The sequence below is a fragment of the Schistosoma haematobium genome, chromosome ZW, assembly GCF_000699445.3.
Source record: "Schistosoma haematobium chromosome ZW, whole genome shotgun sequence".
NCBI classification, from domain to species: Eukaryota; Metazoa; Platyhelminthes; class Trematoda; order Strigeidida; family Schistosomatidae; genus Schistosoma; species Schistosoma haematobium.
In genome coordinates, this window is record NC_067195.1 from 8,473,728 (window position 1) to 8,499,583 (window position 25,856).

The window sequence follows — 25,856 nt, forward strand, 5'->3', positions numbered from 1 at the left end:
TGATCAACTTTTCTTCCACTTTGCTCAGCTATCCTCCATCTCAATTGGCAGTTGATTGGAGGTCTATATTTTACACTAGTTGGTAAAACATGCTGGCGAAGGCACTCGTCGAAAAATACAGTTGTTTTCGAGTGGAAGCCTGCCTTTCGGCGAAATTCCCCCATTTTCAAACAACAAGAAGCGTATCACGCTCATATGATTTTGAGATGGTGAAGATTTGTAACTCAGATGGAGTGTACCTTTTTTTCCACTTGAGCTTCAAATCCCCACCATCTCACATACTGATCAAGAAATGAAGCGTCATAGTCAGCTTTTGGCCTGAGACAAATGTGCGTCTGCCTAAGCTGCCACTTTATAACGAGATATCCCACTATCTATACAAGTATACAATGAATGTGAAAGCAATGAGCATAAAATAGTAGTTAGTGTTCTCCATATCTGCCCCTCTCATAACCAACCCATACAAAAATCCACTGTATAGGGATTCTGACTGGGACCTTCTGCATACTATGGTAAGTTACTGATTGAAATACCTTTTTAAGTAATAGTTTTGTGGATACCACTGACACATTCTATCAGATCACAAACTCGTTTTTAGTTTGCTGTGCATCTCTCAAGACGTACAGGACTATTAAGCATAGCGAAACACTTAAATCCGTTAAATATCGTAATTTATTAGGAAGCTCGAATTAAATGACTTGACAACAGTAGCAAAATCAACCATAAATTTCGACGAAATTGAAATAAGTTAGAAACTATTAATGAGGGGTTTTTAGCACTTGATAATGGCTCGAAAGTACAAAATCTTTCATTTCACTAAACGCGTTTGCGCATCTCAAAACGTAGATATACCATGCGTCCTGTATAATGACATTCATAAGCAACTTTAAAGCCATCTCAAAACTTTTCAATGATATTTCTGCAAACAATTAAAAATTCTTAAATCACTGACTCGAAAGTCATGTATATGATTGGTCACTCCATATAGTTCATTTTTCTTTCGCGTATCTGTAAATTAGTAAGGCTTTAAACTCCCTTAAGGTCTCAAACATGCGGGTAGAACACTGAGAAACTCCTAAATAGACCAAACCAACAGACATTGAAACAACACACACAGACCTTACCATAGTGGTCACGCCACTAACAGTCGAAGAAATCAGGATCGCCATCAGACAAATCCTCACATTGTGATCGGTTCTAAGCATGTCTCCAACCACTGGTTACGATAGTCGCGCGGACCCCAGCCAAGTAGTCTGCATTCAGCAACATGGTTCAGATCAGAGGTTAGTGACTTCAAGCAATGACGCCACGTTTTGGTTTCGTCGCTCCTAACTTTCCTCCATCTGTCTCCAACACGAGATTCGCAACCTCATCAACTGATTTACCATCATTCCCTAATACCCTGCATCTAACCTCACTATTACTTACCCGGTTATCCCAGCAGACGTCAGCAATATTTCTAAGGCATCTGTGGTCAAATACTAGTAACTTACGAGTGTCTTCTACTCTTAAAGGCCATAATGACCGTATGACGAACACTGTAATCATTATTCAGTCGCTCCTCAACAATACAACAGAATATCATCATTCTTCTGTAAGTGTTACACTCTGAAGAAAATATCATCTGAAAAACGGTGCAAATCTCCATATTTCTGGAGTTTTATTTAACTTCTTCATATAGATCCTTTTAGAAATAGAATACTTTCTATGTTTGGATTTTAAAGATTAGTATAAATGAAATGGCATGACAATCTCATCTCAAATGCAGTATGCATTACATTTATACATATTTTAACAGTACAGTAGAAATTGTTCGTATAGATTTAAATGTATTTAGAACCTTGTCACAACTTTATAAGTGATATATATAAATTGTGAAGCTCCCATGTTATTATATTCAGTCTGTTTGAAAAAAGAAAAACTAAGTCAAATTAATCCGATATAAATGATAACAAACTATTTACGCTAGTTTACTTTGTCACTAATTCACTGGTACGTCTTTTTATAAAACAAATTTTCTTTTCTTTTCCATCATATAAATACATTTATAAATTCCTATATTTTATAAATATAGATATGTGTATACACATAATAACTACAATAGAAACATTGTTAATTGTTAGTTAACTTTGTACTAGCAAATATATCAGCTAGACGAATTACTTCTTCTAAAGTATCAATACGACTGCCAACAGCTTGAGCTGAACTTTCTTTACCACCTCCTTTTCCATCCATTGTTTTACTAATATGTGTAACCCATTCATTAGCTTTTAAACCATGTGAAACAAGTACCTATGTAAAATGAGAGCAGAAAAATAAAGATATGAAAAATTCAGTGTATTATCCAAGTTTTTTGTTTAGGTAATTATGTTAACTGTAATCATTATATATATGGTAAAATTAGGTTATGAACAGAAGTGGAAACCAAGGAGAATTTTGCTTCTCTATTTTTGACTTGTTAACACTGAGGTGCACATACACCTAGATAACGAATACTAGTTAGGATAAAACGCCTATCCTGGATTCCACTACCAACCATAATCATTAAACATAAGAAGATTTTATGGTTTATTTCACAGTGCTTTATTAAGATTACATTTATTTGGTGTCACTGTATCAAGCCAAAATGTTCTTAATAAGATGGGGATTGATGTGAAAAGATTAATGACTTAAATAATCCCCCCTGTAAATTGAAGTGAAGTAAATACTTTTCCATTCCCTATATTTCGTGTTCGTCAGGAATCCCGATATTTCTCGAGTTCTATTTAACTTCTTTATACAGATCCGTTTAGAAATATAATGCTTTCTATGCTTGGATTTTATAGATCGGCCTTCTATTATGAGATTGACTTATTCATTTAGAATAATCAAATTCTCTTAGGTGAAGACCTTGACATAATGCAGAGTTTTCTTCAACTACCCCCCCCTAGTGAGCTTTAATATTATTTCGTAATTTTTTACCCATCAAATTTATCCATTCTTTTCGAACTGTTCAGTCTTTTTCACTATCATTGGTAATACAATTATTTCGATTCTTTATTAGGGCAATAAAATCATTCCCATTAAAACTGGTCTGTTTCTCTCTGCTTATGTGCGCAGTGCTGTTTTTTTACAGTTGATATGTTAGTGATACTGTAATCGTGTAATCACGTTTCATCCTTTCAGTTAGTCAAATATCACCATTACTTAAGAGTACAATAAACTATCAAAAGTTGACCTACATGGTGATGGAACAGATAACTTTTCAATGTTAACAACAACAGAATGAAGCTACTGGTGATATAGATGGTATGAAAATTCTTTTCTTCTCAATACGTTAGACTGAGTCTAGTTACATATCATCTCAGGGTCATACTATGGATAAGACACGCTATTGGACGGAGCCAATTATACTCTTAATAGAGATCTCAGTCTATATATCCTTGTCCGAGTCAAAAGGACAAATGTATAATACACTAATGATTTATTTATCCGTTTATTCTGTTCACTGACTTAAGTTTTCCAGTCAATTGTCAGTCACTTCACTTACATAAGTGGATGGGTAAGCGTATAAGAAAAGTGATAATCTGAATTGTATGACCCAGAACATAATAAATTTTTCTAATCTAACCCTTATTAACGCATAGGTTCAGGCCTTTAAATTTAAAATATCGCTTACTTTTGGGACTTGACAAAGAACAGTCAATTTCTTTGAAATGAGATCTGAAGAAATTACCATTACAGCTTTATTTGGACATATTCGTTCTATTTCTTTTATAGCAGAATTCATAATTTTTGTATTCGATTGAGCATCGAACACATGAATGATATAATTACTGGGAGAGTTAGAAAGAGTTTCACCTAATAATCGAGCCTCTTCTAAAACCTAGAATGATGTAGAAGGTAGAGATTAAGTGAGTAATTTTAGGCTTAAAAATTAGTAAGGTAGTTGAATAGCACAACTTAGTTGAATTACACGCCACAAATTAAATGTACAAAAAGATTGATGATGACTGTTGTGTTCTTTTGTTACTTGAGCACTAATCATTACAAATATAAATAATCCCGTAAATGGGGTACTCCAATTATACGGATCTTCCTGCCACAGATATTGTTTGTTACAAACGAAATGATCAATGTTAATTTTGAAAAAGTAGCAAGATAAAAAAAGCATAACGCGTTCTACTCTCCAATCTTTGAATATCTTTTTCATTCATATTTATAGCTGTAAAAGAGAACAGGCTAGGATATCAAGGCTATCAGTATCAATTAGAATGTTCATAGCAAACTGTGTTGTTTAGTTTTAATCTACTACATACAACATTGAGACATAGTTCAGGAGCGAATCAGTAACTTCCTGATGCTACTGAATGACAGTCGTGTTGTAACGAGAATTTGGAGTTTTGCATCACGGAAAGACAACCAATGAAAACCAAGAAAAGATAGACAATTGTTCCGTTCTAGTTTGGGACACCGCAGTAATGCTGAAGTACAATTCACATGATACAATGACATTTAGGAGTCGCAGTAGGTGATTTGCCTTTAGACTAAAGTTCGTCCGTAATATCAAGTTTCAAGTCCAACAACACCCTATATTAATAGCGAAAATTTCTACAGCTGAAGAACTGACATGCTCGGATCTGATTAGTAAGCTTTAAAGTACCGTATTAGCAACAGTAGCTGGATTCTATTTCTTGTGATAAAATTGTGTCCCTGCGCTGAATTTCAAGTAGATGAGAATCAACACGTAATTACTACCTAGTATCTTCTTATTCTATTTCCCCTACAACTAACCTTTATGTGAGAAACTATTGCATTTTGACGAAATAACGCTGGGTTCACAGTGTGTTGGGGATGCTAAATCGTCAGAAATTACTTAGTGAACTTCTCATTTTTGAAATCTGAATTTCTCACTTTTGCTTCTAAAGCACCCACTTTTACCTTTAGTTTATATTTCCCACTTCGAATGACCTCAAACGTCATTCGTTCGTTCCCTCTTTCAGTACGCTACTTTGTGACGTTTTCGAAGGACACTTTTGAACTATATAAATACGCATGAGTTGTGTGCTGGTTCGTTCGTGCTTCTTACTGCATGTGGGACATATTTTTCCCTCGGTTGAATTTGATCTTCTCCCTCTAGTTAACAGGGCTGGGGGCAGAGTGGAATAGTTTAGCTTATTCTGTAGTTGTGTCGCTGATGTCGTTCCGTTCGCCTGTTTTAAGTAATATCGTCATCTCTTCGAACGTAGCACTGCAAAACATGAAAGTGAGTTATACGCGATACTGAAGTTTCAATCTAAAATGAAATAGTTAGTCCATGTGCTTCATGTTAAAATTAATACTATTTCCGTTGATGTTAGATTGTAATGGACATTGTCATTAAAAAATAAAATAAAACCTTCCATAAAACTCTACTAGAACACTTTTAAATAATAATATCAGAAGGGCTTTTGTGGATATTATAGAAATTTCAATAATTGAGATCATGAGTCAATTGAAGTTAGACCACTATGGAAAACCTGGAAGCACTGGATGGCCGTTTCGTCCTAGTATAGGACTCCTCAGCAATGTGCATCCACGGTCCCGCCTCACGAGATTCGAACCCAGGGCTCGTGATCTCAACTATTAAAATTATTATAATACCCACAAAGCCTCTTCTGATAATAATCAACATATGCTCACTGGTGACTGACTTCAAGAGGCATTTCCTAGAGTTCTAGTGAGAAGCCGTTACCAGTGGAGTTCAACCAGGTCTGTTGTGAGATATCAACTCACTGAAGACAGTGGTGGACGGTGGCTCAATTTCATGGAATAGTTGAAGTTAGACATTAACACCGTTGAATACTAGCCGGCTCAGCGGTCTAACGGTTAAGCGCTCGAGTGTGAGACTGGTAGGTCCCCGGTTCGAATCTCGCGAGGCGGGATCGTGGACGCACACTGCTGGGGAGTCCCACAGTAGGACGAAACGGCCGTCCAGTGCCTCCAGTTTTTCCATGGTGGTCTAGCTTCAATTGATTCATGATCTCAACCATTAAAATAATATTAATAATAATAACAAAAGAAAAACACAATAACAAGGGGATTTTAGAAAAAAAAGGAACTTGAACCTTAGAAGTAGTCGCTGTTCTCGATGCTTTATCACGTGCATCTAATAATTTTTTTGCTTCAAACAATTTTTCACGTAAATTTTCTCGATGATGTTGACTGATAACGGCGCGTGAAACAAGTTCTGATAAATTGGATATTTGTCGATTAATATTGAAGTCATCAGTTACATTATTATTTTGACTAAGAGAAATTGATTTATTCACAAATTGAATTAATTCATTAACTTCATTATCAAGACGTAAAGCTTCTTTTTGTGCCTTTAAAATGATGAATTGGATTTTAGTAGAGAAGAAATGTGTGAGATAATTTTATAAAATAATAAAATGTAAACATTACAAAATGAACTGATTACAAAGTATATTTAAGTAGGATATATATTTCATTTAACAAACCTTTGGTAATATAACAAGGAAACAGAATGAACCGATATATAATTTCTCAAAATTCTGGGTAGTGGTTAAAGTATGCGTCTTTTAACCTACAGGTAGCCAGTTGTAATACTATTCCATTTATTTTTTGCATAAACATACAGTTAGTAATACGAGACATGGGGATAGGTAGTTGGAGGTAATTAGCAAGAAAACATAGATTTAGGTTTAATATTAGGCTGAGATATTACTAATGAGCTATTTAAACCGTGACCGACATCCTATGGGGCTGAAATATTTGCACTGATTAGTCGTTGAGCAGTGACTAATGTCAATTTTGTCTATTCTTTAACACTGATTGACCCCTATGGACCAAGCTTCAATATAGTCACTAGTTTCAGTAGCTTCACAGTCAATCGAGGCCCGAATATTTTAGTTGTAACTGTTAAAACTTCGAAACTGAGTGACCGAAGTCCAGAACCATCAGAAAGTTTTGGTTCCCTTTAAATCCCAATTATGCTTTGTTAACGAATGTCAGGTCGCACGAAACCCAGGTCTATCGATTTTTATCGACTACCTCCAACCACCATCTTATATATCAAAATAGTGCACGTGATCTCGATTCACTTACACGAGTGGCGACACTGGAACTTTACAAATAGAATCTAGTTGACGCTAAAGACTAAGCAAACATGACACCGACTACAACTCAATAATCAAATAATGTATGTGTTATTAGCCTTCACATAAAAAGTGTCTATTAAACCCAATTTCATAAAACTGTGCCTGGTAAATGAGTTACAATAAACTATGTTAAGATATTTTCATGATTACTTTGATAATAGTTAGATATTCTTAAAATATGATTTATTGTATTTTCATTGAACATAGTTTTCTTTGCATTATCTCATCGTTTGACCCGATCTAAGTGATTAACGATGGCTCCGGTGAAGGAAATGGTCTGTTAATCAGTTTCTGGAAATGCACAACTCATTGATCCATCGACTTGTTTAAAAATATATCACTAGTCGATCATTCTCCATCATAATCTTAATAACTTCTTCCCCCTTATTGACAGGTGTTAAAGCCACTCCTTATTGTAATATTTCATCATTGCATTTCCAGTCGAACACATCTTTATTGATTGTTTAAATTCACTGAATAAATTCTATGTTAGTTTGCGTTAAATGGTTTTTTCTAAATATTTCGATTCCGGTTATGTTGATATTGTAACAGTAAAAAAATAGGCCTAAGAGCCACCATGGTATGGAAATCGGTTTAGTGATTCACTCGATGTTGTTTATAAACTAACAATTTATGTTTTCATCTTTAAGCTCCAAAGATAGCGATATTGGTCAATGGATTCTTTTTAATAGTAGCTGATTAAGATATACTCCATTTATACAATCAAACGTTTTATTAATGCCGAAAGTTGTCAAGACAATTGATGTCTTTGGTATTTGAAGTGGGTACTGGATGAAAAGAAAAACAGTTGTCAGAACGTGGGGTTATTAGTTGCCCGTAAGAGACATTACCGCCACTTACACATTTAACAAAGTGATTTTCCCGTTTAACCTAAAATTCGTTTTTGATCAAACGATCTGTACAGATTGACTCCGTTGAGAGTCATAGTATCACAAAAAGGAAAATTTTATTCTCAAAAGAAACATTGAAAGTTGAAAGAACTATACAAAAAGACATTTTGTTGAATAGAAAAAAAATCTCAATAATCTCCAAGCTCAGTTAAAAATCTTTACTTTCTCTGAAGGTCACCATCATAATATTGACCCAAGTACATTGTATAAAAAAATTGCGAACATTCTTAATAGGTAGGTTAAGGCTATACACAAACTTGTTTGCTAACTTTGCACTATTCATAATGTAGTGAATGAGAATGAAGGTGTGGAAGATCAATTTATTATTTAATGTAAAATTACAGAATACTTTGGTAAAAGTATGGAAACCATACATTAAAAACCTCGTTTTCACATCTTTCAGTTGTCATTTGCATGCTTCATGATTCTTTCAATTCTTTTGTTATTAAAGTTACTCTCTGTTTACCTTCCTGTTCTCTTCAATTCAATCTTCTCAATCTTCTGCTCCCAAGCATTTCATTTCTGACTGATGTTACAAACCACTTATGTCCGTCAACATAAGTAGTACACACCACAATGCAACAGTTGATCAAACTCTTTTTAGAAATAACAACCCATATTTAAACTAACAATGGTAAATATATTCCAATGTATAAGGATAACAAGAGAGATTGAAAAAACTATTGAATACAAATTCCGAGAACTCTAAACACAGTCACAAAGAGACATCTTGTTAGCAGATCATAGATGGAATAATATAGGGGCACACTGATTAACTAAGAATGAGCTAATCATCGCTAGAAGACTTGAGAATATTCTTGCGTGTAAATGATAGATTAACCAAAAGTTTTCGCACTGTGATTGTTACTTTCATTTAACTTGTTTATTTGGAATATAATTTAGTTTCTGTTCAACCGTGTTCTGACTCAAGGTTTAAACGAGTAAGGTAGCTGAGTAGTATACAGAGAGATACGAACATATCTCTACGTTATGACCCAATACCCACCACTGATTCATTGATTAAATAGCCTCATATTTAAAGCAAATATCCACACAAAAACACGACAATAAAAACACTAATTTCATGCGATAGTAATGACAATAAGCAACTTGATGTGAGCACTTACACGTTCAGCTTCGTGACCAGTAAGAGCTATAATACGTCGAACACCTTTAGATATGGCCTCCTCACTAACAATCACTAAAACTCCAATATGTTTAGTGTTAAGAACATGACTGTAGAGAAAGAAAAATACCAGAAGATGAAAAAAGTAATCTGTTAATGATTTGCTGTTTTCACAAACAAATTTAACACTCAGTTCATAAAAGGTATTAAAGTGAATTGTCAGTCATAAATCATTAGCTTACTTTAGTTTACAGACCATGGAGTCAAGGTTAGTGATAGTAATTGGTTGTTCAGATTAAAATCGAGTGAGTGGGATATTGTACATTGAATTTTATTGTGGTACAGTGCAATGTTTAAGCATCAAGACAAAACTCGACACAAAGTGGTTCAATAATTAAATTATTACAACTAACCGGTTACAAGTGTAAACTCTATCCTACAAACTTCAGTCTGGGCGACCCAGTAACTTCATTAGTCATTAAACACAAGCAGACTCAGTTGTAAACAACATAGAGCCTGGTAGAAATGTATTTTAGTCCAAATTGCCACTACTAGATCAAAACGATAAGATTAAATCAAAAAGATCAATAATAAAGGAGTCTAGATAATTTAATAATTGAATTCATGAGTCAGTTGAAGTCAGACCGCCATGGAAAACCTCGAAGCACTGGACGGCCGTTTCATCCTAGTATGGGACTCCCCAACAATCCCCATCCACGATCCCGCCCCGCAAAATTTGAACCTAGGACCTACCAGTCTCGCGCGCGAGCGCTTAACCAATGGTGTTAATGTCTAACTTCAACCAATCCACGAAATTGCCCCACCGTCCAACATTGTCTTAAGTGAGCTACTATCTCACAACAGACCCGGTTGAATTATGATAAAAATTATGAGGAAGACCGAATGTTAAGAATAGTTAGAAATGGCTGAATGTAAACGTACATATCAAGGAACATTGGCACTTAACATCTAAAGGAAGATTAAGAATTGATGTCATGTTATGGTACATGGCATGGTGGTAGTCAGTTGTTGAAGATTTTGGTCGCAACCTTACAGATGCATTCCATGTTTTATCTTACTCTAGTTCTTCTGTGGCAAAAATATTGCAAACTTCCAAATTCTGAACCTCATTGGTTCTTTCCGGACTTTATTCTCTGTGTCCTTATATGCATATTTATATGTATACAAAGGATACTTCTATTATCTCCTATGGATCTTGTTCACCTATTCTGTCTGCACTGATCCACTAAGTTGTTTATTCACTGATTAGCTTAATCTTTTAAACAATGTTGTGTGAACTATTTAGCTATAAACAATACCCTTTCAATTATATTCACAACAGCTAATTTATAGAACAAAAATCAATTTTGTTAGTCTAATTAACACAAATTTACGACAAACCATGAACAAGAACATTACGTACGTTCCTCCACAGAATTCAACTGAGGTAGTTTTACCATATCCCCTTTCTGGGTCAGCTACTAAACTTGTCACAGGAACTCCAATAGAAACGACTCGAACAGGATCAGGATACGCTTCACCGAACACTGCACGCACTCCCTGAATAGTTTTAGCATATGACAGTGAAACATTTGATGAATAGACATTTAAACGTTTGCTTATCATCGTATCACAGATTTCCTCAGCTTTAGCTAATTCATCACGAGTCATACCCCGCTTAAAAATAAAAAAAGAAGATTATGGGATTAAAACATATATCCATTTGTAAATTCAGAGAAAAATATGAATAACAACGTTTGAAGCAAGAAGTTTTATTGACACATACCAATATGTCTGAAAGGATACCTTATATGCCAAATGATGAGATATTAACAGGTATATTGAGTGCTGTTAGAGGTATGAGGGCGGTTATCACTTCCCGATTGCCCACACCGTGGGAGGGTTCTTCTGGAGGTGCCTGAAAAGGAAATTGGATTAGAGGTGGTCTTGGTGACCTGAGAGCATGACCGCAGTGCCCAAGGGACAACTGCTTGAGGTCGGTCACACCCGACCGTTTTATGAGTAATTTTTGTGTTAGCTCCGTACTTGTTGAGACCTTACCGCTGGAGACGGATATCCGTGGAATAAGGCGAGATGTGCATTTTTAAGGTCGACCTTTTCTAACCCCACCTCTCCTTGTGGGAGGGCAGCATCGCTGTCATGGTGGTTGTCTGAAGGAAACACCTTACTGCTGTCACCCCTCTATACAATCAGCAGTACGACTTCGCCTTCGGACCTTGAGTTTGTTGCTCTTAGTCTTACCGCTTTTCAACCGACCTGTCTGACATGTTAGGACCTTGAGGAACGGTTGTTCCAGGCAGTATAGTTCGGTCGCTTCATCACGATAGGCAAACCCGACCACCACATCAAGGTAGCAACAACGGTCGGGAAACTCTTGGTGACATGGCTCAGAATCGATCACAATGGCGTTGGTGTATACACTCTCTGTTTTCCCTTAAACTCAGATATTAAAATTGCTTCATATCTTTCTTTCTACGAACTAATTCTTTCTTCCTTACATGCAATCTTTCTTTTACATATTACCACCATTGAATTAACTACTTTTATGAATCCGGTGTTCATCTTGTTGTGTTAATGAGGTATGGCAACTTGGACCGATGCATATATGTACCTGGTCCTACATTGTAGCTGGCTGACTGACTAACTAACAGGTATATGCTATTGTTCAATGTTCGATTTTATTTTTTAAAGAAGAACATATACGCTATTGACTGAAAATGTAGTTTTATTTCCTAAAGGAAAAATATATATTTATAAATGAATTGTACGTATATTCTTGATTCGATTGAGAAATAAAAACATTACTATTCACTTTATGTTAAGTATTTGGTTGGGGTATGCACATAAAAAAAGGTATTTACCAGTATCAGAGTGGGACGATTGAATAACATAACAATTATCAAATAAGAAAATGAAGATAATCCCATTAGCCGATGACAAAACTTTGTAGAATGACTAATCAAATCTGTGATACAATTTTTGAATACTACTATACATCTCAACCTATTCTCAAAAAGGCAATGAAATCAGTATCAGTAAATGCAATCTTATAATTATCATAATATTAGAGACAAATAGTTTATGTCTGCTACACAACACTTTCATGAAATTCCTAGGCGTAAAAACTAATGCACATTAAACAATCTTAACTGTAGATTAAATCAAAACAAAAATAATTAGCGCTAGTTTATAATTTCAAAATTAAATTGAGATTCGAAACAAAAACACAGTTCCAGTATTAATGTCAATCAATAGTTTTAAAGTATTAGTTTGTTATTACATCTAATTGCCGAGTAAAATCATATTCTTTTAGAATAATAATAAGTTTATAACCTAACTACTATTGTGAACAGATTAACAGTTCAGTGCTAAAATTTAGATGTTGATTAAGGTTCGGTTAGTTCCTGAAGGAAATATGCAAATTCAATAAAAATTTATGTCTTCATTTAACTTTAATGATTATTCTCATCCAATAGAATGATTTATTAAATTTATCCTATCTATTAGGACTACTCTAATGGTAAATAATTATTACACATTTAATAATGAATCAATGAAAGCATTGAATAAATCTTTATAATAAATGTCCAGAAAAAGTATCTTACAAATATTTTATATTTTTACCTTGGCGGTAAAATCAAATCGTAAACGGTCTGGTGCAACTAAACTACCCTTTTGTTCTGATTCATCTACTAATTCACGAAGAGCAAAATTTAATACATGAGTTCCAGTATGATTACGCATTAAAGCTGTACGTCGTACAGTATCTAATGAAAGAAGTACTCTGCTGCCAACATTTAATTTGCCATGTAAAGTTCCAATATGTAAGATATAACCACCACGGCATTGTATATCTAAAATGCTAAATTCAGTAACCTAAAACAATAAATTAAAATGATATCTGTTGATTGTACAAGAAGTATAATTCATTAAAAAATAAAAATGACCAACTTCTGCACAAATCATCTTTCATTAAAGAGGAAGAATGTATTTGTAAAATCTCAGCGAAAGAATTCGAAGTAAATCCAACGTTTCGCCTGGCATTCTGGTCCAAGCTTTTTTCTTGGATTTACTTCAAATTCTTTCGCTGAGATTTTACAAATACATTCTTCCTCTTTAATGTCTCATATCAACTCGGCGCCCAAATACTGTGAAACTATTTTAGACGAAATTTCTTACATATTTCATTTATTTCATAAATATATATACTAGACAATTAACACTACTGTTTATATACAAATATCCAACCAGTAGTACATGATCGACCAGTCAATTAATCAGTTGACAATAATCAGAAACCAATGTTCCTTTCTTTTCCACTAATCATAAAACTGATAAGTCTTGCTAAGTGAACGCTATATTCGGTTCCTAAGCTATTCTCATAACCCTTAAGCTAGAACTACACAGCGATCTGAACACGACAGAAAAGGCGCAAAATATATGAGAAGCACTGTACTCCAAAGGTTCGTTTTAGTACAGAAAATATAGGATTTTATGGTATTTTAGATGTACTTGGGTTTCCCGAAAATTCTGGAATACTACTAAACATAGTAGAAGTATAGTAATCAGCCAATCAGAAACTCTACATGTGACTTTTCACTTTCCTGATGTTTCGGGCTAAACTTCAAATGAAGGCTGATTGGATAAAATGCTTCTTAATGTTTTCCTGATCCTTTCTTGTCTTTTGCAAGTTTTCTGGATCACCCCAACAAAAACGAACCATATTATTAGGTAAATTTATCTTAATTTTAAGGAGAACACCTAGAAAATACATAAATTAATTCATTTGCCAGGTATTTGGGTGTGAGCCACACGTTAAATGTGGAGGCTGATTACACTGCCCTGTTACCCGAAGTGGAACACATGGAGAGGAATTCAGACCTGGGACTTAGTGGTTGATGATCGAACGATGTAACCAATAAAACACTATTTCGTGAGAGAAGAAAAAATAATTGTGACTAGTTACCTCATCTGTTAAACTTGTTATAAAACCATGGTCATATAACTGTCCTCCAGATTCTGCATAAAATATAGTTTTGTTCAAAATAATCCCACACATTTGACTGCTTGAATCGACACTCTCGACAAATTTATTTTCATAACGAATAGCTAAAACTGTAGCTTCAGAATCTGGGAAAACTAAATTGACAGAATATAAATAGAAAAATATTGATTATGAAGATGAGACAACAATTTTGTGTGAAAATAATCACAAACAAAAAAACACTTCCTTAGAAATATGAAAATATAAGTTTTATTAATGAACACTATGAAAATCTACCAGTTTATGGTTTATAAATATGCTGAATAACAAACTTGAACATGAGTTTTTTAAAGATCTAAATATACTTTCAAAATATATACACAATCACTTTCGAGTCAAACTATTTGTAGGAAGGTTATTGGTGATATTGTGTGACTAAGCAAACTCAAGTAGGCAAAAGAGTGTACAAACCTGTAACTATATTATTGATAATAATAATTTTTGTTGTCATATCCCAGTGAGTAGAAAAATTGTATTTTTGACTTTTCGTGACTTCATGTAACTCTAATCTTCAGAGTAAATTCGATTATTTATTTACTTTAAAGAAGTGGATTACATTAAGTCACGAAAAGTCAAATCTGTCGATAAAAAAGAAAAAAAAATGTTTCATAGAAAGTAAAAGAAATTACCATAATTTCCATTAAGATCTGATGTATAGACAAATTTGTCTGAGTCATCTGTTACTGATATATTTTTACTTTTTAGTTCAGCTAATGCATGTACATCAAGATCCACAATTGAACCACCTGTACATTTTCTGCTCTGACTACGAATTTGAGCTTCTTCTTTAGCTTTTTCATATCCATTTAAATCAATCTGAAACAAACAAAACAGGAGATTGACGAAACATTAATAATACAGTTCATTGGTTTTGAACAGACAGTATTAAGTAAATTAATATATTTGTAACATTCCAAATAATGATTATTTATTCTCTGAAGAAGTGGCTTACATTGAGTCAACAAACGTCAGAAAATCTGATTTTTCTACTTATTGGGATATTACAAATATATTAATGTATTTATAATGTATTTATCTAATAATGCTCAATTTATTCGAAATTATCAATTCAAACCTTGGTAGATACTTACAGACAGTATTAAGTTTTTTTTTGTACTCCGCTGACCTGACTCTGATTTAGATGGACGTACGATGAATATGCTATAAACATAAATCTTCCATTTAACTCCGTGTATTACCTAGGCTAACCCCGTTTCTGTGATGGCAGTAATAAGAATCCAAATACGGGTTATTTTGGGTGAATTTATTTCAAGCACTCATCCAGACAGAAATTCAAAGTAAATGGTCGGGAAGCGAAGTGGAGAAGGTGATTAAGTCAACTAGATTTGATCAAGCGTGACTCAATATTTATAGACAGACAAAAATAAGCTAAAGACCTAAGATGAATAGAGTAGACGATACACACACATACACATTCATATAAAAATGGTCAAAATTAATAAGCGATTAAGTGACAAGGTCAAATGTTACTCTAGAATAATGAATAAATCGGTCTGTTCGGAAGCCACAGTAACCTATATGGGCTTGACGTAGTACCATACATTATAAGTTCATGTATACAACAAGATGATATGTAAAGAAGAAAACAAAATCATTTAGAATTATAATCGTCCAAACAAGATCATTAAAATAATTAAGATGTAATTACGAAAAGTAACTCCAAATAACATAATGAGATTTCAACGGTTGAGATCATGAGTCAATTGAAGCTAGACCACCATGGAAAACCTGGAAGCACTGGACGGCCGTTTCGTCCTATTGTGGGACTCCTCAGAAGTGCGCATACACGACCAATTGACTCATGATCTCAACTGTTGAAATTACTACAATCTCCACAAAACCCCTTCTGATAATAATGAGACTATTTGGAACTTTTGCTATAAAAGTATATCTAGTAAGTCAGTTGATTATTATGAATGTAAGATTTGTGAATTATTCGTTGATTCAAATTGTCAGTTACACAATATGAGAGAAAGTTAACACGACAGAGAAAGAGATTTATAGGAATTAATTTTAGTGTGTTAATAGCCTTCAGCTACTGTTTATTGGTCTATGAAATTAATTCTTTGATATACAACAAGCAAAAGTATAACTTTGTTTAGTTACATTTCAATGCTAATTTTTATTTTGTACATTAATGACAGTTTAAATGTTATAATATATATCCAGCTAGTAATTAGGTGGTTTCGTTTTCTGAAATACATTTAATTACGATTCACATATCGACTTTATAACTAACTTAACAGATTAGACACCCCACTCTCTCTCTCTTTCGCTCTCATATTTTATCACTTATAACGTTGTAAGTTTTCAAGTTTAAAAGTATAGAATCACGAACCTAGTTTCTTCTTCTGGTTACTAAAAAGAAATAACATTTAATTAGACGACATATGAATCACCCAAAACGAACATACTATTCAAGTACACTCTATTCGATATCAGTTAATTGAGTAAGCAGAAAAAGCAAAAGAATACGTGTAAAGTTACTATCTCTATCTGAAGCACCATGAAAGATAACAGAGAATGTATTTTGAGATGGTGGAGAAGATTTGTAGCTCATGTGGATGATTTTGGTGGAGTTTTGTTCTCTGAGCTGGATGGTTTGGTCGTGGAGCTTTCATCGTTCTTCTGAACGACATCATCAGCACAAACTTCAAATAGAAGTGAAGTGTTTGAATTTCTCCATATGTGTTTCAAAGCTTGTTCTGTGCACCTCGATGTTGATTGGTTCTTATTGACCTTAAATTTGTCATTGTTTACTTCTTTGTTTTGGTTGTGTCTCCCATTGTTTTGATTTTTGTTCTTATGTTTGCGCATGATTTTTCTGATTGGTTGATAAATTGGATTGATTTCAATATGCTTGTTGATTGCTGATTGACCTGAGTGCCAAGCTTCTAAAAATTCTCTGGTGTTTTTGGAGTTTCCTCTGTCTAATATTTCTACATTTTCCCAATCGAATGAATGTCCGTAGTTATCCACGTGTATTGATATAAGTGAAGAGATATCATGGCGTTTGACTGCTAATTGATGTTCATGTAGGCGTAGGTGGAGGGGGCGTCCGCTTTGTCCGATGTAGTGTTTGTCGCAGTTGGTACAATTTATTTTGTAGATGATGTTTGATTTGTTTTCCTTTGTTATTTCATCTTTTGGTTTGCATAGGATTGATTGTAGTGATTTTGTCGGTTTGTGTGCTACACCTATTCCGAAGGTTTTCAGCAGTCTTGTTGCGGTTTCTGATATTCTTTGTATATATGGTAGGGTGATCCTTTTGTTGACTTTTGTGCTTGACTTGAGTTCTAATGCTGCGTGCGGTTGGTACTTTTCGATGAAGTTGATTGGGTAGCCGTTCTTCTGAAATACATCCTTCAGGTATTTCTCTTCATTTCTTCGTGCTGCCAGTGTGCTGCAGTGTGTTCTCGTCCTCTTGAACAAATTGTGTACGCAGTTGATTTTGTGAGCTCTTACGTTGTTGCTATTGTAGTTGAGAATTTGATCTGTATGGGTTGGTTTCCTATATACTTGAGTTTCCGGTTTTCTTGTGTCGGTTCTAGTGATCAATATACCCAAGAATGGTAGTTTGTTGTTTGACTCCTGTTCCATGGTGAACTTGATGTCATCGAAGACGTTGTTGATCAGTTTGTAAGTGTTTTCTAGTTCATTCTTTTTGACGATAAAGAAGGTGTCGTCTACATAACGAATCCAAATTTTTGGTTTGATCACTGGTAATATAGCGGCTTCTAGTCTTTGCATCACTGCCTCTGCGATCAATCCTGATATTGGTGATCCCATTGGTGTCCCTTTCGTTTGTTCGTAGATTTTGTTGTTGAATTGAAAATATGTTGTTAAGCATAAATTGATGAGTTCCTGTAGACTTTGAATTTGAAGCTTCGTGTATTTAGTGAGGTTTGTGTCGTTGTTGAGCAGCAGGGTTATAGTTTCTTTTGCTAATTTTGGTTCAACTGAGGTGAATAGTGCTGTTACGTCGAAGGATATCATCAGTTCGTCGTTGTTGGTTTGGATGTCCTTAATTTGGTCCAGGAATTGTGTAGGGGATTTGATGGAGTGGTTGGCTGAATCTACTAAATGTTTCAGTATTCTTGAAATTTCTTTTGACAAATTGTACGTTGGTGTTCCGGGGAGTGCTACAATTGGACGTAGTGGGATGTTTGGTTTGTGTATTTTGGGTCTGCCGTAGAATCGAGGGAGTACTGGTCCGTTGGATTTCATTCTCCATTGTTCTTGTTTTGTTATTTCTCCTGCTTTGACTAGTTTGTTTAAGGTCTTTGAGATTTGGTTGTCTAATTTTTTGACGGGATTTGTATCCATCAGTTTGTATGTACTCTTATCTTCCAGTAGTTCTTCGGCTTTTTTGACGTATTCTTCTTTGAATGAAGTCCAACGGACCAGTATTCCCTCGATTCTACGGCAGACCCAAAATACACAAACCAAACATCCCACTACGTCCAATTGTAGCACTCCCCGGAACACCAACGTACAATTTGTCAAAAGAAATTTCAAGAATACTGAAACATTTAGTAGATTCAGCCAACCACTCCATCAAATCCCCTACACAATTCCTGGACCAAATTAAGGACATCCAAACCAACAACGACGAACTGATGATATCCTTCGACGTAACAGCACTATTCACCTCAATTGAACCAAAATTAGCAAAAGAAACATCGAGGTGTACAGAACAAGCTTTGAAACACATATGGAGAAATTCAAACACTTCACTTCTATTTGAAGTTTGTGCTGATGATGTCGTTCAGAAGAACGATGAAAGCTCCACGACCAAACCATCCAGCTCAGAGAACAAAACTCTACCAAAAGAGAATGTATTAATAAAATTATTAGGGCAAATACAAGTGTGTTGAGAGTAAACAGATGTATCAAGTTGCAATTATTATTTAACAGTACTAGATGTTCATTTCTATCATTTTATATATTACTTAAACGAACTTCTGTCTGTAAAATAATACTACTGATTTTTTTTACTTGTAAACATAAAAATCCAAATCTTTAAGTATGTATTGAAATCGTATTTTCTACATAGAAAAATAAATTCACAAGCAATATTTGTAATAACAGAGCTTTTATTAAGTGTACAGTCCATTAACTTATAGTTCTAACAAGTTAGTGGAATAAATATTAGAGTATTGAAGTCATGGTCTCGTCAAGGATGAGTTATATACCTACGAGGGGAAGGTAGTAAACATCAGCCAACTTTTTTTACATTGATTTACATAAAGTTGGATTATTAGTTAGATCATAATGTTGCACACACAAAAAACTTCAGCAAAACAATCGGCTGTTTGTCATATTTCATGTAGTTATGTACAATACCCACTTACAAGATGCATCTTTGACTTACATATTCGTATACATATATTGTGATAAGCCCTTAAAAAGAACAGCTGTTTACTAAATTTTTTGAACAATACTCTAAGTAAGCTTTGAACTCATCTACTAGATAAAGATTCGTGTATCTGGCCTTAAAAAAAAATTGTGACAGAACAAAGTACCTTTAAATGGTGTTCTTCAGCCAGTATTTGTGTTAAATCCAAAGGAAAACCGTAGGTTTCATATAAACCCCAAGCAACTTCACCGGACAACGTAGTGATGTTACTCCCTGATACTTCTAAATCTTTGATTACACGATCAAGGAAACGTCGGCCACGCTTTAAAGTAACTAAAAATTGTCCTTCTTCTTCATTAATAAGTTCTTTTATCTAAAAAGAATATGAATAGAATAGAAATATATTTAAATTAAACTGGGTAAAACGATAAAATGAAACATGATCTAACAGTCACATACAGATTTATGAGCTCGGCTTACAGCCATACTTTCTGTGAATGGTACGAAAACTAATCAGCGTTTGGTTAAAATTCGAGTGATTTGGCTTCGATCCATCTGAGCTAATTCTTCGCCGATTCTTAATCCAAACAAAACTACTTGCTTACCTACACCTGTTACTCCTCGTGGAGGAGTATAGGCCACCCACCAGGATTCTCCATCGAATTCTGTCCTGGGAAATCCATTCCAGTTGCTACTCATCCTTTTGATGTCTGTTTTCAATTCCCGACGCAGTGTTTTTTGGTTTTCTTATTTTCTGTTCCCCTTCAGGATCCCAAGTTAGCGCTTGTCTCGTGGTGCAGTTTGATTCCCGCAATGTATGTCCTGTTCACCTCCAGCGACGTTACCTCATTTCTTCTCCAGCTGGAAGCAGGTTTGTTTTCTCTCACAATAGGCTATTGCTGATGGTATCCGCTCAAATGGAAATTCAGTATTTTGCGTAGACAATTGTTTATATTTTACGATGGTTGTAGTAGTTCTCCAAGTTTTAGCTCCGTACAATAGAACTGTCTCGACGTTCGTATTGAAGGTACTGATTTCGATGTTGGCTGACAGTTGTTTTGAGTTCCATATGTTCTTCAATTGTAGGAATGCAGGTCTTGTTTTGCCAATCCATGCCTTCATATCTGCATCAGATCCCCGTTGTTTACCAGTGATACTGTTCAGGTATATGAAACTTCCCACCTCCTTTTTAGCTTCTCTATAAGGTATGATTTGGTCAGTGCACGTGTCATAATATTTAAGGATCTCGCTACTTCCTTTGTGCATGTTGAGGCTTACTGTTCCAGAAGTTGCTGTTACACTGGCTGTCTTCACCTGCATCTAGTGTTATGTATATGATCTTAATATTTCCTGCTAGTTACTCTTACAGCTCTTCCCGCTGTCGCTGATAGGTCTTTCACGTGTTTCCGCTTGTTGGCTCTAATGCTCCTCTCCACTCTCTTGTTTGCTTCTTTGTGCACTCAATCTGTCCCTTGAGTTTCTCTGCTCTTCTTCGACTGTTGTTAATTGCTCTCTTCTTGTCCCATTCCTTATGATGATGCTTCTTGCGGTCCAGCACCTCCTGACATGTGGAAGTTAGTGCTTTTTGGCTCTTTTCCAGTTGTGCTTCATACTAGTTTCCTCTTCTCTGAATAAATCTTTTAAGACTTGGAACCTGCTACTGAGAACTACCTTGAATTCGTTGAGTTTAGCAGTATCTCGATGGAAGGCTATATTAAACATCCGTAATGATGTTTCTTCATGTCCCTTTCTTCTCTTTCCAAATTTATTTCACTGGATTATACTCCTTAATTAACATCTTCAAACCCTAATCTTTCCGATTACTGCTTATACTCTTACTACCTCTACCACTACGGGATTTGAATCGACAACTGTATCTCTGTGCTAATGTGGTATGGCAACTCGAACTGATGTACGGACGTACGAATATCTATGCTGTTACTGACTGACTGAATGCTGTTTCTCGGGTTGTCCATTGCTTCTTTAGCTTGAGTTTCATCTTGACGACGACCAAGTGGCAATATGAAGCTATGTCAGTTCCTCTTCTGATTCTCACGTCTTCCATTGACCTACTGAATTTTTTAGTAATAAAGATACGATCAACCTGGTTCTCTGTAATGTGACCCGGTGAGACCCATGTAGCTTTGTATATGCGTTTATGAGGGAATATAGTGCCAGCTACAACCATTTTGTTGGAGTCACATAGATTTGCAAATATCTCTACGTTCTCGTTCATTTCCTCCAGTCAGTTCATGTCGTTCAGTGATATATTCATACCTGGTGTTGACTTTGACGTCTAGGTCTCCCATCACGATGATCAGATCCTTTCCTGGGCACGACCGACTATAGCCTCTCGTAAAACTGAACTTTAACGTCGTCATTGCTTTTAATGGTGAAAGCATGACACTGGACAACATTCATTGTAATCCCAAATTTCTTTGTTTCGAAGGATGCTTTAATGATCCTTGATCCATGAGATTACCATCCTATAAGTGCTTCTCTGAACAGCATCAGTGCAACTCCTTGTGTGTGTGAAGCAGTTTCTTTTTCATGACCAGAGTACAACAGCATCCCTCCAGGTTCTTGTTTTTTTTCTGCCCGGTCTGGGTCCAATAAGTTTCACTTATTCAGAGCACTACCATGTTGTATCTCTTCATCTCTGTAGCTATTTGACTGGTCCTCTTGGTCTCACACATTTTCCGAACATTCCATGTACCTATATTAATTGTTGCTCTGGTTGTCAGAAGAGGTATCGGTCTTGTGACTTAGGAAGAATTTCGACTTTCAGTATGAGGCGTTATGATTATTCCAAATGAATATCCTTCAACTTCCAGGACAGAGTTTAAATGGCTTGAATCGTTTATTCTGGTTAGCGTTTCCTGAGTGAATTTGTTTTCTACGGGGTAGGGTTGTTGACCTCATGCTAACCCTCCTCGTTTAACCGGACTTCATTTTAAAGAAGTATGTACCACGCGCTACATAAAATCACAGCAAGTGATTTGTAATATACACAAGAGATGAACTAGAAGATCGACAGTAATGCATTTATAGCAACTTGTCTGTTTTCGATGGCTACTTTACATTCAAAATCAGGTTTTTGAGATGTAAAGGTTAGCTTTGAGGTTCCAAAAAGAATTCTTACAAGTTGCTTACAGGTTATCAGTAGCTGTGATAATATTTTACTGATGGAAATGGATTGTATGATCATCGCACAGCAGAACATTATAATAACTTACTTACGCCTGTTACTCCTCTTGAAGGAGCATAGGCCGCTCACTAGCATTCTCCATCCAACCCTGTCCTGGGCAACCCTTTCCAGCTCCTTCCAGTTGTTATTCATCTTTTTCATATGTGCTTCTATTATCCGACGCAATGTGCTCTTTGGCCTTCCTCTTTTCCGCTTCCTTTCAGGATTCCAAGTTAGGGCTTGTCTCGTGATGCAGTTTGATGATTTGCGTAATGTATGTCCTATCCATTTCCATCGTCCTTTCCTAATTTCTTCTTCAGCTGGAAGCTGATTTGTTCTCTCCCACAAAAAGCTATTGCTGATGGTATCCGGCCAATGGATGTTGAGTATCTTGCGAAGGCAGCTATTTATAAATACTTGTACCTTCTTGATGGTGGTTGTTGTAGTTCTCCAAGTTTCAGCTCCATACAGTAGAACTGCCTTGACGTTCGTATTGAAGATTCTCACTTTGATATTGGTTGAAAGTTGTTTTGAGTTCCATATGTTCTTCAATTGTAGGAATGCGACCCTTGCTTTGCCAATCCTTGCCTTTACGTCTGCATCTGAGCCTCCTTGTTCATCGATGATGCTTCCCAGGTATGTGAAGGATTCTACATATTCCAGAGTTTCGCCATCAAGAGTGATTGGATTGCTGTTCTCCGCCTTGAATTTGAGGACCTTGGTTTTCCTTTGTGTATGCTGAGGCCTACTAATGCAGAGGCTGCTGCTACACTGGCTGTCTTTGTCTGCATCTGTTCGTGTGGATGCGATAGGAGGGCTAGGTCATCTGCGAAGCCCAAATCGTCTAATTGATTTCGAGCTGTCCATTGTATTGTAAAAGATAATTAGGTAAATATTTTAAACCAGTTAAATAGGTTAATAGGTGATGGATATTAGATATGTGCATATCGTAACAATTTAATTCAATATAAACAAGGTATGGACTTTAAAGCAGGCTTTCCACCGATTATGCTAAAAACACTAATTAGGTGAAGTAAGTACTAATTAGATAATCCTTTTCTCATAAAAACAGGTGTGAAAAAGTTATCCTGCACATGTAATGCCCTGATACACTCGAGGGTGGGCAGAGTCAGCTCTCTCTCTCTATCGAAATGCTCTCACATGACCACGCGTACACAACCACTACCATGGAAGTCCTACTCACTGCCTTCTCACAGCAGGGTGATTTTATGAAATTCAGAGGACCGAAAAGCGAATGTCCAGTGCTTTCACTCGGTTGATGGATACAGAGGATCCACCTAAGGGAGTTGGAGAACTCTGGTTCCAAACCAATGGTGCACATGAGCTCCACGATCCTGAGGAAACAAATTGCGTGTGAACCCCTTTTGGTCACCGACTATCATAGAACTGCATCTCCCAACGTTACTCTACTATTTCGTGGATTAGACCTTTAGGTCAAAGGTTCGGGTACCTGAACAGTATCCCAACCCTCATACATATCGAGTGACGAAGGGTGTTGCATATATATTCGGACCCTCCTTGTACCAATATTTGTGTTTACATAAATGAATAAATATACAAAATAGAGATGTGTACAATTTACAAATGTCCTTTCAGTGTCATTGAGAAATTCGAGAGGTAAACCAGTAAACGTACTGTATCCGGATCTCGGGTTACTTCTGGGAAAGCATTTCCTAACGTCTCAATCACAACGTCAACTAAAGTAGCTAAAAACCCAGGCTTCGCGTTTAAAACCTCAATAGCAAATCTAACAGCACGTCTTAAAATGCGACGGATCACATATCCTCGACCAGTGTTCTGAGCACGTCCACCGTCGCCTAAAGCAATGGTCAGAACTCGAGCATGATCAGCTAGTACACGATAAGCCATATCAATTTTATCAGTATCTTCAACTCCCACTTTGCCCGTATAGGGTCTTGTATTAGTGCCCTACAAGATAAAGAGAGAAGGCAAATAAATAAATGTTAAATATTTGCAAAAAGTATACAGCCAGAAAACCAAAAATAAGGAACACTAAAAAGTGGGGTGAAAAAAGTGATTAAGACATTAACATCGTTCGATACCGACTCAGTGGTTTGGAAGTTAAGCGTTTACGCGCGCGACCGAAGGTCTTAAACTCGATCCTCAAGTGTGGAGTTGTAGATTTGCGCTGTTGAGGAGTCCCACACTACGACGAAACGGCCGCCCATTGCTTTCAGGTTTTTAATGGTGGTTTAAACTTGGGTCGATTATGGAAAACACCACTAAAGTATTACTCTGAAAATGCTTAAAATTATTTTATGACCTGAAAAACAATATTACAAGATGATTGACTGATATAAGAATGTAACAACCTGGACACATATGTATATGGCTCCAGACTGAAGAAATAACTAGGAGAACATAACTAAACTTTACATTTTATGACTAGAGAAAACGTCAAGGGTATTGTGTTTGAAAAAGTTAGTTTACCTGTAGTGAGATGACTCATGAACACGCATAAAAATTACGCATACAAGGATAAAGCAATATTAAGCTAATTAGCGTAATAGACAGCATACAATAAGACATTTCTTGGTCCCGTAAAGTTGATGAACATTCATTTTGAATATTTTCTTATCTAACAGTATTTTAAGGATTTCGATATCAATAGTGGTGAGGATAGTCAGTTAGTTCAGTAAGCTGACAAAACAGATGTAGCATACAGTCTAATAGATGAACACACATACGGCTTCTGAGCCGGGTTATTGGTCAACAAAACTTTTTCTAGCGAAAACTTAATTAAGTGCCTCTAAGCAACTTTATTAGTGAATAAAAAGTTGAGATGAAATGTAAAATATTTTTACTTAGTCATAGGACAAAATCTACTTAGCAAAAGCTATATTACTGTTAAGAACTTACTAATATAAATACTTTAGAAAGGGGTGAATATTCTCGACATGTATTGTTCATTAAAGAAATGAGGAATTCTCTATAATCGTGAAGTTTACAATTTATAAGCCCTAAATAAATTACTAAATTCTTAACTAACGAATTTCTAATATTCAA

At 35.6% G+C, this 25,856-nt stretch overlaps 1 protein-coding gene across 2 annotated transcripts in view; it reads right to left on the reverse strand.

Moving 5' to 3' along the window:
• Positions 1 to 2,028: 2,028 nt before the first annotated feature.
• The window catches only part of MS3_00002701 (uncharacterized protein), a 29,540-nt gene continuing 5,712 nt past the window's right edge, over positions 2,029 to 25,856 (reverse strand). Inside the window, exons 5-14 of one of the 2 annotated variants that reach the window (XM_051210308.1) lie at positions 24,465 to 24,758; positions 19,788 to 19,994; positions 14,871 to 15,057; positions 14,164 to 14,336; positions 12,822 to 13,073; positions 10,600 to 10,853; positions 9,178 to 9,286; positions 6,087 to 6,344; positions 3,659 to 3,865; positions 2,029 to 2,292 (exon numbers count right to left, since the gene is read on the reverse strand). In XM_051210308.1, coding sequence (XP_051070295.1) covers positions 2,113 to 2,292; positions 3,659 to 3,865; positions 6,087 to 6,344; positions 9,178 to 9,286; positions 10,600 to 10,853; positions 12,822 to 13,073; positions 14,164 to 14,336; positions 14,871 to 15,057; positions 19,788 to 19,994; positions 24,465 to 24,758 — 2,121 coding nt within the window. In that variant the 3' untranslated portion in view covers positions 2,029 to 2,112. Of the gene's footprint in view, positions 2,293 to 3,658; positions 3,866 to 6,086; positions 6,345 to 9,177; positions 9,287 to 10,599; positions 10,854 to 12,821; positions 13,074 to 14,163; positions 14,337 to 14,870; positions 15,058 to 19,277; positions 19,995 to 24,464; positions 24,759 to 25,856 lie in introns of those variants that run through there. The other variant, XM_051210309.1, reaches the window with a different exon arrangement.